Below are 18,174 nucleotides of genomic sequence, written 5' to 3' on the forward strand. Positions count from 1 at the left end.
CTGTATTGAAATAATTGGAAACTCGTGTTTGAGGTAGAACGAGACTAACCTTTTTTCTTTAAACAGAATTAGAAGCCATGTTGAGAGAACAAAATTTGAGTGACGAGATAAGCAATTCGGTAGCAGAATTTTTCGCATCAGCTGCGAAGCTAGAATGTTATGTAATTGGTCGATTATCGATAAAGAACATTCGAATTCGATCTTGTCTGATAAACTGATTAGATCGAGAGGACTGATTAATTTTTGCAGTAGCAAGTCCATTAGCACGATGTAAAGAAGAAAAGAAGACTGCATTTCGATGGCAAAAGGAAATCGATGCACCTGCAACACCTCGTCCCCGTGTCATTCCATGCCAGGAGGTTCAAGCTTTCACGGTGAGGTCCACTTTTGAAGACCAGTTCGATCGAACGAAAAAAGGGGAGAGCGTCTCCTCCGTTGGGGAAAAAAGTGATCGTCCGTAATTAAAAAGAAAGTCTCGCGGAACCCGCGAATCCGGACGACTCCGCGACGTTTCTCTATTATTACTGAAATATTCCCTTCCCTGGAAACATGGGAAAAAATTCGAGAGAAAAAGCACCTGGAAGAAATGGACAGATTTGTAGGTTTCACGTGGCATTTACGTTCCGCGCGTAACGAACCGCAGAGACCGCGGAACCAGGTCACGGCATCAAAAACTGCATTTCGATCGGCGGGCTGCCTGTGTTTTCAGCTGACCCGAAAACCGGTGCCTAGCGACCGCTTAGACCAGCTGGTTTCCCACCGGAAACCGCCAAAAAATCATTAGCGAAACCAGACCGACTAGTCCTCGTATCGAAATGAACATATCGTTTCTCGTCTGCGATTTTCCACTCGAACTTACGTTCTAGAAGACTTTGTTTTACGTTCAAGATCAAGGAAGATTTCTAATAATCAAAACCATTTATCGTTTGTTCCATCGTTAAAGATCAAGAAAGATTTCTGACAATCAAACGGTAAGTGTTTTTATCAACGATCGACTAATTCTTTCTCAATAGCACCGCGTCATCTTCATGGACTGAGTTAGCTTCGGTTTTTTTTACAAGTATCTCCCGTAGGAATAGCAGGTTTCGGTGTTTGTATTCGCAAGTCGAAACTTGCAAAAGCTCGGAAGTTGAATAGCCGCGGATAGAGTCCATCGGCGTGTTAAGGACCGAGTTTTCTTCGGGGATGGCCGGCACTGTTGCGAGACACGGTGAATGGACTTCGAGTAATTCAGCCCCGGCGCGCGCTTTATTCGCAGCCCAGCGACTTGCTGGGGGAAAAACTTCTTTTCCCAGCCGGCGAAGTTTCCTAGGGAAACGCCGTCGTCGTCGGGAAACATTTCGAAAGCAACGATGCGATCGATCCCGCCCGGCTCGTACAGACTTCTAAGCATCGCGACGCATTCCCATCTTCGCGTTACTTTGCCCGCGAATAAAACGAATTACAGGGAACACTAGACGACAGACTTTATTCGCTACAAAATATAAACTGTCTAAATCTAACGTTGGATACTGTATGAGGGTTGTGAAAGCCAGCACCTACTTACACAGTATTTTTTTCTCGTTTATTAACTCTCTTATCTGTAGTTTCCTAACAAGATTCACTTAAAAATACGTAACTATGTTATTTGACGCAGCCTGTATTTATGCGAGTTTTGTCAATTACCTGTGGCCAAAGATTTCCCAAAGATATAGACGAATTCGTAAAATGATTACAGTTCATTACAAAATAAGGTACATAAACAATTATTTCTTTGAAGTCTTTCAATCTCTTTGATCAGATTCTACGAATTAAAGATTTGACTTAACAATTTCGTCTACGGTTTCCGGGAAAACGGCCACTGCGTTTAAAACGAAGTAGATATGAATCTCGAGATAGTGAACGCGTGTCGATGACGACCAAAGGAAGCCTCAGCCCGTATCGTTTCGAGTAACTAACGATAGGAATTAACTTAAGAGCAACTAACAATAAGATCAAGCGATGCGGATGACAATGGAGCCTCTATTACCCGAACAGCCTTGTCCCTCAATTCCAGATAAACGAGGTTCTACCGTGGAACCGTACGAACGATTAAGTATACAGTAAACGAGTAGTGAATAATTTATAAACAGCGAACATGCTCTACGTCGATAATACTATTCCGGCGTGTAGAACGACGACGAAGAGACCGGGACTCGTCGAGAGAATGGTCTACCTGCCTCCCAGACGTATAAGGCTTCTCCGGTGCAAAAACCTAAAGGAGAGAAACAGAAGTGCCGGTAAAACCTGTAATTAAAATCAGCCGGCTCGCAGCTCTCCGGGACACCGGCGTCTGAAAATAGTCACGGAGTGGTTCCAGGCGATCCGAGCCGGTTTAAAATTGGCATAAAACTAGGCTACGCTCCACCTGACCCTTCGGAAAACGTGATATACCGCGTACGCCATTGTGCAATCGGTAATGCCCGTTAGAACGATGTCATTCATAAATCTGTCCTCGAGAAACAACACACTCCGTAACTCATACCGACGAAAAACCACGACGATATCCGAGCTCTGGAGACCCAAATCTGTCTTCTCGGATCCCACGGAATCCATTTCACCATCGTTTTCGTCGGTTTCCCTGCTCCGAACTTTAACTAATCGGCGACCTAATTTTCGAATAGCTTCCGGGTACCTCTCGCGGCCGCCGGCGACGAAATCGTTTCATTCTGATTCATTCTTTTGTTCGAAGTGAAAAATTCAGCGAGAATAATATGCACCCGTGTTTCAACGAGTGTTGCAACTATTCCGATTAAACGGTGATGCGATGAATCCCGACGATTATTGATTGACTATTTCCGTTCTTGATTAAGACAATCACGTGGCAGTGAACAATGTACGACAATAGTACTTATCCCCGATTGTCGTAGATCTATCCGCGGCAGATAATAACCTTCGGACGATTGCGAAACTCCAACACGACGGTTGTGTCTTTCCCGAAGTTTCCACTAAATAAAAGGAGGAGATTGCTCGGTCGGCGAGCCTCGAAATGCCGGGGAGAAGTCTAATGGGACTTAGGAAGCGTAATTTCTGCGTTTAATGGGCTTGGGCAATTCCTTGGCAGCTGCGGCTTGGTCCGTCGGCATTTTTGGCACCTCCGGAGCTGACGGCAGGCTGGAATCCTCTTGCGGAGTCAGCCAGTAGCTCGTTCTGGAAACAGGAAGAAAAACAAGACCGTTTTCTTGTCAAGAGCCTGTCTCTCCTGTGTCTTATTGTTGTTGGGCTCTCGCTGCTCTAAAGATAAGCCGACGGATCTCCAGCTTGCGATAGATAAATAAGCGGAATTCACACTCGCGCGCGGAAGTGACACTAGCTCTTTGCGCTCGGAGCAATTTTAACTCCGGTAGCAAACGTTTCTTCCGACCCAGAATATTTTTAAAATATTTAGTAATTCATTAAGGAGGTAGATTCGTTCTTCCAGGATTGCAAGGGTACGTAAACGTAAACCCAACAAAAACATCCTGTAACCTCATGACTGGAGCGCTGTGTATGTAACCTTCCTCTTTAGAATGAGCCCAAAATTTGCTCAAATAAGGTCAAACAACTTCTGGGCGCAGACCCATGTTTCCACCCATGTTTCTAGTTACAATCCTAGGCTATACTACCCCCTTAAGGTGTAAAATTTCAAACTTTGATAATTATTCCTTTGAGTGTTTGTTATGGTGGACCTATGTACCAAATTTCAAGCTTGTAGGTCAATGGGAAGTACCCAAAAGGTTTTGATGATCTGTCAGTCAGTCAGTCTGTGACAAATTTAGCGATTTTTGAGGTCCTATATCTCGGAACCTACTAATGTTGGAAGATTAATGTTTTGTCAATATTGAGACATGATAGCATTTAACAAGTGTACGAAATTACATCTCTCCATCTGCTTTCAGTGCCGAGTTATAAGCCTCTAAGAAACGGCTAAGTTGTTTCGTGTAAAAGGAGGTAGTGCGAGAACTTGGCTGGTGCACTACCGTGCAGCTAGATAGGACTTTTGAGGGCGATCGCGGCCTAGATTGATCTTTTATCTAGCGTTTCTGACTATTGAAAAACCCCATGTTTTCGTTACCGAGAAATGCAATCCTGGAAACGAGTCTACCCCCTTAAAAAAGAAGGTCCTTCCCGAAAGTCTCGGAATTCCCGAAAATATCTGTGATTCCCGACATTTTGAAGTTTCTCCATACTTCCAATAATTACAAGAATCTGAAAGCCATTGCGTTCTCGAAGATTACATATCTTATGTAGTCGGGAATGTTTATATTAGTAATATTGTAGAAAGTAATTGCGAATAACGATACTTTCGGGAGTCCTAAATATTATTTGAATCCCGTACATTGTCGGAAATCCCGGATATTTTACAGGAATGCCGAACATTTTCGGGAATCTCGCACACCCCTAGTTCTTGCGTTCAAAAGTGCGCTAGAATAAAAATTACCTGTTAACAACAACTCCACCAGCTCCTCCCACGGACGCTGCATCCCCCGCCGCCTCATTCCTCGTCGCAGTCGTCACCTCTGCAATCTTCGTCTCGTTCCCACTCGCTTCAGCAACTCTGGAATCATCGACATCAGTTACACCAGCGGGTTCTGCAGCCTCTAGATTGCTGTGTCTCTGAGCAACGTCATCATCCATTGGGAAATGCCTGTGCGTCGTAGCCTGGATCTCTACGTTATCAGGGTATCGATGCAACACGTTCTTCTCATAGTAATACTGCCCCGGTCTTCTAATAGGTTGTCTATTATCAGTGCTGTGAGTCATCAATGGCCTTGGCACTTCGCTGGTCACCTGGTGCTCCCATCCGTGACCACTGTGACTGGCAGACTCCGTGGCTTCCGTCACTATCGTGACGCTGTGGACCTTCGACGGTTTCGGCCTCACGTGACTCTGATAAGAGGTTTCGGCTGACTCAGCCCATCGATCTTGAATCATCGGTCTCTGCGTGGATTGATGGAACCGATTGTGATTACGATGATCGTAGCTGGGTCTGTCGGTGATGCTCGATGGGAAAGCAGCGTCATCCTGATACGGTCTGTTGGGTCTCTGATAATCGTTGTTCTTTATCGACTCAGGAAAAGGTCTCTGAGAGGAGTATTTTTGGAACCACGTTTCGGTAGTCCTTCTGTCGATTGGTCGGCTGGTGACAGACGAATAATCAAGACCTGGCCTGTCTTTCTGGTAAGTTGGAATGGAGGACCAACCGTCAGAGTCAGCTTGGATAGGTCGTTTGCTCGGCTGATAAGGTCTGTTCGATTCGTAACGATCTCTATCCTGATAAGAGGACACGCTAGACCAAGTCGAGTACTCGTATCTATCAGGATTGAGATCCCCAGGTCTAGGAACTGTCCCGTACCTCTCGTTCTGGTGCCAATTAGGGTCTTTCGAACTGTCCACGTAAGGTTTAAGTCTGTTCCCATAATCCTGGTTCCAATGTCCAGGATCGGTCAATTGATTAATCAAACTCTGTTGTTGCAGTTCTTGCCAGTTCAGGGTATACTGACTGCCTGGTCTGCTGTAAGGAGGTTTGGAGGTATACTGCGGATTATTTTGGTACTGGGAGTCGTGACTAGGCCAAGGATTCGATGGAGGCTTTGGATCGTGATACTGAGGCCTATCGTTTACGTAATCCTGATAAGGCCTCTGCGTAACTGGCCTCTGATAGTTGGTGTAATAAGTGTACAAGGTCGGTCGCGGACTGCTACCGGCGTAGCTGTCGTATAGCACGTCGTTGAGCATGTAGTTCGATTGGAAACCTTGACTGGGAGGATTAGGGTTGCTGGGATCATCGTAGGCGTGTGGAACGTAGGGTCGAACGGTGTGAGACAATGGCGGAGGCACTGTGGGGATTGGTTTAGGGGAGACATAAATTGGAATGTGCTGCAGAGGGCCCTGGCTGAGCGGTCTGTCGTTTGCATAATCGGGAGACGGTCTGGGAGGCAGACTGATTGGCCTATCGTTCGCATAATCGGGAGACGGTCTGGGAGGCAGACTGATTGGCCTATCGTTGACGTAATCAGTAGACGGTCTGGGAGGCAGACTAATTGGCTGATTCGCAGGTCTGTTGTTAACATAGTCGGCGGAAGGTCTGGAAGGCAGACTGCCCTGCTGCTTCGAAGGGTCAGTTTTCACATGGGAGCCGAAGATTCCGTCTTTGACAAAGATAGGAGCATTCACGGCATTATTCTGCACCACTATGCTAACATTCTCAGGCGGCCCTAGTGGTTTCCTGATGACAATCTTGTTGTTCTGATAGATACTAGTCTGAGTAGGCTGCCCCTTCTGTAACACGCTCTTCTTCGACTGATCTCCGATCTGCGAAACGATCTGACTGCTGGTTGTGGGTCTCGTGGTGGAGTTCTGAACAGGATTCTTCTTTTTCTTGAACGCGTCCAGGATCCCAGCTCTGCCTCTACCTTCTAGAGGACCCTCTTTCCAAAACTCCAAATCCAGAGAACCTAGGATTGGGTCTTGACAAGACACTCTCTGGTTCCTCATGGAGTCCTGAGTTAAGAAAACGAAAGGTTGGAGGGTTTCTATTTCGTCCATGGTTTGACAGAGCACCTCAGCTAGACTGACGCGTCTGATTTGCTGAAGCTGTCCCGGAGTGAAGCTACTCTCTTGGTTAGGGTTCTCGTACCAGAACCTGTCGCCTCTGCGAAGGTTACTGAACTGTTGGCCGATGATGCAGGCGAAGGTTGGACCTACCAGTCCTCCGCTCACTGATTTCTCTGCTAGGCCTGCCGTGAACAGGTCGATGTCCTCCACGAAGCTGTAGACTTGCCTGAACTGTAATACTACCTCTGCTGACATCACCCGGTTTAGGTCCTCGAAGCTCTTGATGGGTGAGAGACCGCAAGGTTCTCGCCAGTGAACGTATGGGGGAATTCCGTGGTCTCTGCCTCGCTGGATGTTTATGGAGGCTAGGTCCATGCCGAAGGGGAACCGTGGGGTTTGGAAGAGGTGATTGGTCAGCTCCTCGCTGATGTGCTCGTCCCTTTTCTGAGAAGGCTGATTGATTAGACCGAGCAGCAGACGGTCCACTGATCCCGCTGTCTCTAGGTTCGCTGGGTTGCTGAACTCTTTGTGGATCGTCACGTCTGGAACGAAGTCGTTGATATTGCGACTCCACCAAAAATTTCATCATAGTCTCGTTTCCAGGATTGCGAAGGTGCGCCTTCCTATTTCTCGATATTGCAGAGGTGCTACTGAAAAACCCTTTACATTGTCGAGAGATGAGAAGGCGCATATTTTTTTAAATATTTAAGTGTCTAGGCCCTCCAATTTTAGAATATTAAAAATTTTTTATATTTAAACCTCTAGGCACCCCAATTTCCAAATATTCAAATTACACCTCGTAAACGTAAATAGCACTTTTAAGGGCGACTGCGACCTGGATTGATCTTTTATCTAGCGCTTTTGACTGCTGAAAACCCCCATCTTCGCATTATCGAGAAATCAGAAGGCGCATCCCGCACCCTTGCAACCCTGGACACGAGACTACCCTCTTAAACTATTTCACTCACTATTCAAAATAGGCTGATGATCGCTATCAAATCGAACGAAGCTATGCTGCACCAGGGAATGACCAAACCGATAAGCAGCAGCAGCGAACCCATTAGCAATAGTAGGATTCACCGAGGGATTGTATCCTTCGTAGTACCCCTTCTTCAAGACCTCCAGGTCGAATATCTTCATCACGTCGAGACCTAAAGCATTCCAGACTCCGTTAGTTCAGGAATTCTTTGTCAATCCGTTTTTTACGTAATTCCACGTACCAAGAACGATCGGTAAGAATTCTCTGTAAGTGATATGCTGCGTGACAGCGCCCACGATCCTTCTGGATTCCTGGAATAGCTTCTCGTCGTTCCAGTGAGGATTCAAGGCGGCTAGTTTCGTTGCTATTCTATTGTGAAGCCTCAGGAAGACCACGTGGAGAGACGTGAGGGCTGGTTGCTCGCCTAATCGACCGTCGCCAGCGCGGAAACAGTTTGTCGATAACGATCCACGACGACAGGGGTCGGAGTCCTGTTTCGGGAGCGCCGGTCTCGGCGATTGGAGTTTTCCGTACTGCAAGAAGCCTGGGGAAAGAACGACGTTGCATCGATTAAATGATTTGTATCGATGTGACTCGAGTGGTGATTCAAAATATTATTTACAGGATTAAATATGTTGGTATCAAACCTATTATTTATCATTCAAGTATTTTATGAGGTATTATATCAATTTCAAATCCACAAAATCATATAGAATAGAATTATTCTTGATCGGAAGAAATGTTTGATTTTCGAGTCACAATAACTCCGAGTGCAAAGGGTTAGTAGATATTTTTGATACAGTAGAAACTGAACAACTGGCCGTATAAATCAGTGTGGAAGGTAGATGCTCACCGTTTCGGAACAGCCGCAAGGTGTCTGATTGGAAAGCGTTGCTGCTGTACACGGTGGACGCGTCCAGGTAGCTTGTCACCTGCGACAACTGTTCCCTGGGGCCGAATTTGCAGTCTTCTCTGGGAGCTGGACCACTCCGAAGAAACTCCAGACACTTTACCCCTAGAGGACCGAAGAAACTGTCTTCCGCGCTCACGCTGATCGGCAGGCACTCGGGATGCTGGAAAAATACACCTGATCAGTATACTGTATGTAGCAGTCGAATTATTAGATCGCGGATCCGTATGCAAAATAAAAATTGTCCGAGTCGATTGTAAGAAAGAATTTGAATGGGACACACAACATCATTAAACTCTTATAATTCATCGTATCGGACCATTCCATTTCAGTCAGTATCTAATTTATACCAGTTGACAAAACACATTTTTAAAATTTTCGTTATTGGGCCAGCTAAAGAAGTTCTAAAAATCAATTTTTAGTATTGTTTTTCACAATTCCGACCAAATGCATTATTTCAACTTATTCATTAGACGTCATTTACTAAACTAATTCTTCTAGCCTTGCAGAGAAATTGAAGTCGTTTGGTCCATTCATATAAAAGTTGTTCTGATTTATAGTGTGTGGAATCAGTTATGCTCCTTACTGTACATATATTGAAATGAGCGTTTCGATATACAAATTATTATACAACGATTATGTGCAATTGCCGGAGGTTGACGATAGATGAATATTAACCATGAAATCTGGAGGCTGGAATCCAGTACCAAAGTTGAGGCAGCATTGGGGAATGGTCCCGTTGAATCCTCTGCTCTGGCCAGTGGCTGAAATATTGATCATGAAAACGATATTCAAATCTGTGAAATGAAATTCTAGAATAAATTTCACGAGTAATCAATTATTAATGGACCTTTTTATTAAGGGATGTTTATGCATTTTCCAATTTTCATCGACAAGTTTCAAGAAAGTGGAATGCAATACAATCCTATTTTGAATGGAAACATCCTTTTCTGAACATGTTCATAAGCCATAAATGCCCAAAGATCCGCAGTCAAATTACTAATTTTAATCAAACCTGTTATGTCATGATCCACGAATTGTCCCCATTGCATCAGCATGTGAGTGACGGATGCTAGAGGCACGTCACTGTCCTTATGGATGATCCTGGTCACATCTCGTGCACTTGGCAGAGGAGATCCAGATATCGATCTTCGTACACTCTGGACTCCGTCTCCGTAAACTGGAGACAGGAATCTGTAACAATCGAAGAAAGAATTATTTCACTGAAAGTTAAAATCAAGATTTTAATTTTCTCATCAATATTACCTGCTCATGGGAGACATGGCAGACCCCCACCAAAGGTTCTGCAGATTATTACAGCTGCCATCGGAAGTCCTGTATCGCAAACTAGCCGGTGGACACTCTGGAACTCCTCTGTTTGGACAGTGACGTTGAAGTGGATTGCTTTGACTTCGTCGAGCGAGCAACGACTCCGTCGGAGCGTCCGGAAATCTTTGGGAAAGAACATTTCGGTATTAAAGAACGCGGCTCCGAAGTCGGCTAGAAGCCAGGAAAACGTATGTGTCCCTTACTTCTTCTTGAACATCGTGGTACTCTGAAGCACCGCGAAACCATACTTCGCCAGCGCTCTCGCCTCCTCCGTCTGGTCGTTGAAAGCTGCCACATATTTCGCCGGGTTGTCCGAGTCGAGGTAGAGACCTGTCGTCGAAGTATTATTTGCCAATCCATTCTTTGCGAAAATAGAGTGCTTTCGACATCAATGGACAAGATACAGGAAGTTGTAAATCGTTGGTGATAGTGACGGTCAAGACATTGATGACTCTAACCAGCCATAAACTGACTTACGATGATAGTAAGTTAGCTTGGGATCATAGTAAAGTAGCTTAACATCATAATAAATTAGATTAGCTTCGCCGTTGCTATCACTTTGCAGCCTAAAAATAACATGTACCTTCCGGATTTTTTTTAAACAAAAGGAACGACCGAGTCAGAATTATTTTTACTGGAGGTTGTTATGCGAATCTCGAAGAGTTCAATAATATTTTTGAAACCAAGCCACTATTTCCAGTTTGTGGTTTATTATATTATATAAATTAGATTAGCTTGGTCGTTGCTATCACTTCGCGGCCTAAAAATAACATGTACCTTCCGGATTTTTTTTAAACAAAAGGAACGACCGAGTCAGAATTATTTTTACCGGAGGTTGTTATGCGAACCTTGAAGAGTTCAATAATATTTTTTAAACCAATCCATTATTTCTAGTTTGTTGAGATAATTTAACAAAACTTGGCTGTATCTTCTCCCTTGATAAACAATAAATAAATAACGCAACGAACCCAAGGAGTAGAGCGTGGGCTCAGTGACGAAGTACAGATCCTTCATGGCCTGGAGTCCGAAATTCGCGGCCTCCAGAAGGTCCTCTTCTCCAGGCTCGGTTTTCTCTTGGTCCCGGGGATCCTCGCCATCGTTTTCCGCGGACACAGCCTCGTCGTCTCCATTATCCACGACAGCAGTCCTCTCGGAAAGTCCTGCCGGATTTCTCGGCGAATGATTCTCCTCGGGTAGGCTCGAATTTCTCTCTATCTCGAGAGAAACACTCTTGCTCGAGAATTGATCCGGTGTCGTGTTTTCCGGGGCTGGTTCCCGTCGACTCGTATTTTCCAGCGAGTTTCTCAGTGTCTCCTCCGAGAATTCCGTTTCCTCGGGTTCTACGTTGGTCGATTCGTTGACGGAATCTGCTGCGACCGTTTTCGGTTCGACGTTCTCCGAGAGTTTCGACGGATCCGTTCGCAGGAGCAGTTTCCGCACTTGCTCGACGATCTCCGCGTATCGATTAAGGTCTTCGGGAATGAACAGGGTTTCTGTGGGATGCTGATTCTCCTCCTCTCTAGATCCTCGTTGATCCGGTGGTGAGTCTCGTAAGGTTAATGGGGCGGCTGAGTCTTCCTTTGACGGGGTTCCATGGTTTGCGATTTTCGACAGCGCGGGGGAGAGCAGGGCGAGGAGGATTCTGCAAGGAACATACTCCTGTTTTATAGGAGAAGCCAACATTTGCACAGACGAGGAAGAAGTTTTAGAACATTTGTCAGACAGGAATTAATCGTTGAATATTTTGTTCAACTTGTGACGTCAACTTTCTCACGAGACGAGCTACGACGAACGTGAATGGCTCGTTCCTCGTGCACACGTTGAGTACCGTTGAGTCGCAGCACGTGCGGCCCACCTCCATTTGCATTCCGTCGCGTCCCCTGCATTTAATTGCGACGAGATCGCCAGACGAATCGCCTGGCCCATCATCCACGATTCCTGTCACGGTCCCGTCGAACTGGATCATCGATCACCGATGCGCAGATTCGCATTCGTAATATGTAAATACCCGTTACCCACATTTTGCAACCCTATTACACGCCGCGAATACCGAACCGCTCGAGAAACGCGTCGCGCGATGCGTTTTCGCGGAAATCGGCCCCTAGGAAATCCCAGAACTTTCGAAAGATCACTATTACACTGGGAATAAATAAATTTATGATCTCAGGTTTATATTTTAGCATCAAGAGATTATAGGAACTGCAGTAGCTGGCTGTATGTAATTTTTACATAACCTGGATCCAATAATTGAGACTGTTTCGTCAGAGTAGGTTAACAAGGAATTTCCAGTAATTTATCTAGGTTGCACCGCGATGGTTTACCGTGTCAGAAGGAGGAAGCTGGAGAGACCGCCATTAATGACAACTCATTGAAAGGTAGTAAACAACGAAAGGAAACCACGAGCACCACGACCAAGTAACACGGATGCTTTATTTGGAATGTGGAAAGATGTAACGGGACAGCCGATCGTGGGATGCTGGCACGGAACGAAACAACCAAATTGTGTTCTCTTTGTTGCGATCAACACCTGACTTGCCCGTACAAAACATTCCACAGACCGCTCGAGGCGTACCACAATTCGTGCATTCGTACATTTGTGTATTTTTCATGTCGAAACAAATTTCCATAAAATCAATTTTAATCTTTAAAGATTGCTAACAAGTGCTAGCTTGCTCCTTACTGGAGTGGACACATTCGTATATTCGTACATTCTTCATCTCATCCCAATCTAGACACAAAATTAGCCAGTCTACTAGAACAGTAAGAAATCCTACTTTGCTGGTGAAAACAATGTCCAAACAAATTCGTATAAAAACAATTTTAATCTTTAAAGATTGCTAACAAGCGTTTTAGCTTGTACCTTACTGGAGTGGACGCATTCAAAATTCACAACAAAAATTTGCCAGTCTACTAGAACAGTCAGAAGTATTACTGCTGGTGAAAACAATGTCCAAACAAACTTCTATAAAATCAATTTTGCTTGCACCTTACTGGAGTGGATCGAAATACCAGAAATTGCTTAAACAATCCAGCCACGTTACCAATGAAAAATAATAAAATTGATTGCATTCGACGAATCTAAGAACATTTCCTACAAAGACCGTAAAACAGCAAAAAGATTCGATGTTCAGTGAAAGATGAAGAAGAATGTGTTCAACAGCGTGTTTTAATTAAAGACTCACAGGGCGGCAGGTGTCATGGCATCCGGAAGTTCGCTCGAATCGCAGTGCACGTCGTCGCGTCACTGTTCCACCCCCACAAAGTTCCTGAAGACGTTTAAAATGGCGTCGACCGCGACACACGCGGCCTTCCCGAGGACGGTTCACCAAGTACTAAGCCCCGTGGAGGCCAGTCGACCGGTCTTATCCGCGATGAACGATACAGGACGTATTTTTTTTCCGCTATTTGCTCGATCCGGTCGGTCATGTACCTTTTTCTCGGATTTTTACTGTTACTCGACTGGCCTCCGGGCGTCACCTCTTTGATTTCGACTGTGCAGCTTCCGCGATCCGCGTCTTGATCGCTCGGGGAGAGGGATCTTTCTCTCTGTCGCGAGAGGAGCGTCCTCTTTTTAATAAGAGAGAGCGAGACCACGATGATTTTTTAATTCGACGCCTCGAGCCGACGATCCACAGCGCTGTTCCTGTTAGATCAGGACTGGCGCTATGCTAATCGACACTCGATGGCCTACTGGACCACAGAATCATTTTATTCTGCGTAGTTCGTCGGTCTAATTACTTCCTCTTTAACCAACGCGCACTGTTACATTGAATTTTTCTTGCTGAAACACTCAGCACTCGAATGAGGCGCCACTAAAAGTTGCTGTACTATCTACTCTTGTTACCGTACCATTACTATTGTTTACCTTATTAAATATGTCGGTATCTAATCAATTATTAAACATTTAGGTGTTGTACGAAATTTCAAAAATCATAGGGGATGGAAATATTCTAACTCCGAAGAAATGTTTCATTTTCAAGTTAAAATTGCTCCGAGTGCAAAGGGTTAAGAAATTATGAATTGCCAGATGCTCTGGTATCAAAAGGGTGAATTAGGTATTGTAGGAGGTATTATAGGGAATAGAAATATTCTAACTCCGAAGAAATGTTTAATTTTCAAGTTAAAATTGCTCCGAGCGCAAAGGGTTAAGAAATGATAAATTGCCAGATGCTCTAGCATTGAAAATAAAACTAGCCAAGGTTGAAATTGACGTGCAAAAGGGTGAATTAGGTATTGTAGGAGGTATTATAGGGAATAGAAATATTCTAACTCCGAAGAAATGTTTTATTTTCAAGTTAAAATTGTTCCGAGTACAGAGTTAAGAAATGTTAATTTGCCAGATGCTCTAGCATCGAAAATAAAACTAGCCAAGGGTGAAATTAATTTGCAAAAGGGTGAATTAGATATTGTAGGAGGTATTATAGGCAATAGAAATATTCTAACTTCGAAGAAATGTTTAATTTTCAAGTTAAAATTGCTCCGAGCGCAAAATAATCGCTCGCAAGTTAACGAGCAAGATCTCAGTATCAAGAAAACGCAAGAATTTCTCTTCTCTGTTTCTACATTTAATTTTCAGTTAGTACATTGCAATTTGTGGTGCAATTACGGCTGTTAGCCGCCTAATTGGAGTACTCTCCGGTACAGGGTGGTGAACGGTGGTCTAAACGTACCTTGTCAGTGTCTGGCAGCTTTCTCCTGTGCTTGCAAGCTGGCAATCGCCTTTACCGAGCCGTACAACACTTTCGCGCGTACTTGCACCCTCCTCGTGACATTGCAGGAGCTCGCAGACGCGGAGGACCCGCTTCCGGTCCCGCCGCCGGAAGTCGAGCCTAACTGCAACGCTGTACCGCCATAATTTGCACCTCTGCAGCTCGTGCAACCCTCCGACATTGTCCTCTCTCGAGTATCTCCTCTCGTGCAGGCGAAACCTCTGCCAAATCAGAATTCACCCTCCGATAAAATTGAGATTCGCAGCCTCCTACCGCTTACTATATCAATCAACTACATTCTTCACTTTCTCAATGCAATTCTTCCCTAAATTGATTGACACAAACTATTTTTTATTGAAATTGATAAGTAAACTGCGGATGTTTACGCAATTTTTAATTTTTCCAGGCAAATTTTGAGAGAGTGGGAACGAATAAAATCTTATTTTTAGTGGCAGCCTTTGCAGATCTGAAATAAATATAAATCGTTTTAAATTCTGTGGAATTTTATATTTTAGCATTGTTTGAACAATTTCATTTTAGGTCTTTCGGTTATCCGTGTCGCATTAAACTACAAATAACGGAACAGTATAACTTATTTCGAGGGTTTTGATGAGGGTTAATATGCACTGTCGAATTCTGTAGATCGACGTCAAATTGCTTTACCGACACAATTGCAAATAGCAGATCAACGATAATCTTCTTTACAAACAGCGAATGACGCGTGAAATTGAATCGAGCGAGGATTAACACGTCAATTTCCGTGGCCGGCGTTTGCTGTAATTTTTCCGGTGTTTCTAGACGATGTACCGCGTTACACAAACCGATTTTTGTCAGTTCCAGTGCCGACTCATTCTAATTACAAACCGCCGCAGACAGCGCTATCATCCGAAAGCAATCCATCAATAGCGGCGACGCGCTAGAAGCTAATTGCCCAGTAGGAACGCGAATTAATCTTGCGAAACGTCCAACAATTATTAATTGATACCGCGCAATCCTTCCGCGATCTTTCGGCCGCGTTTCACGTTTATTAGTCTGCCATCGGTGATTAATGCCCCGTCCACACCATCCAGAATCACTCTACAACATAATCATCGGATCAAATTATTCAAAAAATTAATCTCCTTAAATCACGATCGTTCTATTTAATTTACCGAGGATTAAGATTGATTTAGTGGTTCATATAATATTCTAACCAGCTTGTTAGTTTGACGGGTTCGAGTGCCGAGTAGAATGTAACATTAACAAAGGAAATTGCGCGGTTTCACCGGCAAGGAACGCGGGACCGAGTTGAACGAGGCACGTTGTGTACGGGGCATTATAATGTAGCGAGCGCGGCTCTGACCCGCGCGCGCCGTTCACCATAAATCCGGGAAAATCTGGGTTAATTATACTAATGGCAGTATAAGGCGAGCTTTCCTACCGGCGACCTTACCGGAAAAAGGCGAGACCGGGTAACTTCCCCGGCACGATCGTTGCAAGGAATTTTACAACAAATGGGAACAATGCCGCCGATACGATGATTTTATACCGATTCCCCAAGGACTCGGCTGTGCGAGCCCGTTGCACCGACCAAATACATTATGTATTCTCATTTGCACCGAAGGAAACAGTATCTCGATCATTCTCTTAAAAATTCTCAAGGAAAAAGTGTTAAAAATATTCATTTAAAATCATGATTGGAGAATACACGATTGCAACGAAAGAAAAGATTCCGAGTGCCATTTTTAATGGTACCAGAAGGTACATTATCGATCATTCTTTTAAAAATTCTCAAAGAAAAAGTGTTCGAAATGTTCAATTAAAATCATGATTGAAGAATACACGATTGGAACAAAAGAAAAGATTCCGTGTGCCATTTTTAATTGTACCAGAAGGTACATTATCGATCATTCTTTTAAAAATTGTTAAGGAGAAAGGGCCCCAAAATCTGAGCACGCAAGTATTTGAAATCATAAATTGGAGAACGTGTTACCCAATTTTAATCAAAGAAAAAATTTAGAGTGTCATTTTCAATGGTACCAGAAAGATTTTAAATATATTTAAAATCGTAAAAATTGTTTAAGAACTTCGGAGCACTCAAATAATGAAGACTACACCTTCTCCGACGAGATACCGATGTATTATCAACTACCCAGACAGCACAAAAACGACTTCAAGACATCTGGTGTTGGACATTCAAAAATTCTTTAAATATATTTAAAATCGTCTTAAGACGTCTTAAAGACTTCAGATACGTTTAAAATGGTAAAAATTGATTAAAAACTGAATACATCCTCTCCGACGGTACCAGAAGGTACGCAATCGATTATTTTCGAAAGACAGTCTCGAATTTAGAACGGGAGGAGACGGTTGTTACGAGAAATTGAAAAGTATAGCAACGAGAAGGAGGATAGTTGAACGGGACGTACTAGACGAGCTTCTATTCCAGACGGCGTTATCCAGGGAAGGTTCTGAGCATCCTCGGGCCCTCTATCCAGGCTCGGTACTCTATGGTGACTATGGTAGCTCACTGCGGGTTCACAATCGGCGACGACGGCCACGTCCGAGCCGGTTGTGCACGTCGAACAAACTGATCGCTCGCGACGGCCTCGTGGTAAGCCGCACCACGGCCGCTCGTCTCTCTTTTCTTCTTCGGCTGGCAGCCGAGGTCTTGGCGAGGCGGCGGCGGCGGCGGTCTCCTTCGTCTCTTCGTCGTCGTCGTCGTCGTCGTTGTCCTCAGACCGACAACATGTCCCCCCCAGAAGGGGACACCCGGCGAAACGGCCTCCACTCTTCGGGCCATTGCTGCTTTGCTTTCCTCTGACTCACGATCCTGATGTACAGTCAGAGAGTTAATACATCAGCAATGCATTGGCAAAACGTAAATTAATATCGAATCCAATTATTAATCGTGGTTACTGATTACTAGACAGCGAATATTACGCGTTTATGGCAAGAATGAGTACGTGTAATTTAAAACAGTACAAATATTAGATGAATCAAAGAATATTTTTTGTATTATCTTGAATTTATTAAACATATTAAGAGAGAACATAAATTGCTGTTTCATTCCGCTTTGTTACAATGCATTTAGATAATTTTTATTTTATTAGTAGGTAGTATCAGTGTAGACAGCAAATATTTATACAATTATGGCTTCTGAACATTTTCAAAAAAATGCTAGGATATAAAATACGACGGAATTTAGTACGATTTTAATTTATTTCAGATCTAAAAAGGGCCCTACCACGGAAAATAAGATTCTATTTGATTCGAGTTTCTCTTAAAATTCGTCTACAAAAATTGCGAATTGCGTAAACAAATCCGCAGTATAGTAATCAGTAGACTGCGGATCTCTATGCAAAATAAAAAATGTTTGCATCGATTGTAGGACACAAGATCCAAATAAAATTTGAATTGTTGTTTCAATTATCCTATTAAGCTGAAACTAATACATTGATGCCCTTAAATATTTTTAACATGTCCACGGCTTTAAATCGTATGTACCCATTTTTGTCACAAATGCATAAAATCCGAAGCCAGTTTACCTAATCATACATTTACCCTATGTCCAATTCCTGAACTCTAATTCAATTCGAGAAAATTCCCACAGGAACAAACATTGAATTGACTGTTCCATAAATATTTAATTAATTAATATTCTTCCGTTTTCCTCGTCATTGCAATTTAATACAATTTTGAAAACCATCCCA

The 18,174-nt window shown here is 43.8% G+C and overlaps 1 protein-coding gene across 1 annotated transcript; it reads right to left on the reverse strand.

The window, feature by feature from the left end:
* Positions 1–1,542: 1,542 nt before the first annotated feature.
* On the reverse strand, positions 1,543–13,916 carry LOC143214865 (uncharacterized). The gene is made up of 11 exons (XM_076436367.1): positions 12,956–13,916; positions 10,742–11,415; positions 9,977–10,103; positions 9,711–9,896; positions 9,460–9,638; positions 9,123–9,208; positions 8,388–8,607; positions 7,776–8,078; positions 7,524–7,706; positions 4,439–7,097; positions 1,543–3,168 (listed from the first exon to the last, which is right to left on the reverse strand). Exons 1-11 carry the CDS (start codon positions 12,970–12,972, stop codon positions 3,033–3,035), a joined length of 4,770 nt encoding a protein of 1,589 aa, XP_076292482.1. The 5' UTR covers positions 12,973–13,916; the 3' UTR covers positions 1,543–3,032.
* Between the last annotated feature and the right edge of the window lie 4,258 nt (positions 13,917–18,174).

The sequence above is a fragment of the Lasioglossum baleicum genome, chromosome 13, assembly GCF_051020765.1.
Source record: "Lasioglossum baleicum chromosome 13, iyLasBale1, whole genome shotgun sequence".
Lineage (NCBI taxonomy): Eukaryota > Metazoa > Arthropoda > Insecta > Hymenoptera > Halictidae > Lasioglossum > Lasioglossum baleicum.

Bases quoted from the DNA above. Each gene is read 5' to 3' on its own strand.
- LOC143214865 (XM_076436367.1), bottom strand. The intron at 9,897-9,976 runs GTAAGGGACACA...TCTTTCCCAAAG, and splicing joins ACCACGATGTTCAAGAAGAA to ATTTCCGGACGCTCCGACGG. The intron at 7,098-7,523 runs GTGAGTGAAATA...ACTTCGTTCCAG, and splicing joins TCATCAGCCTATTTTGAATA to ACGTGACGATCCACAAAGAG.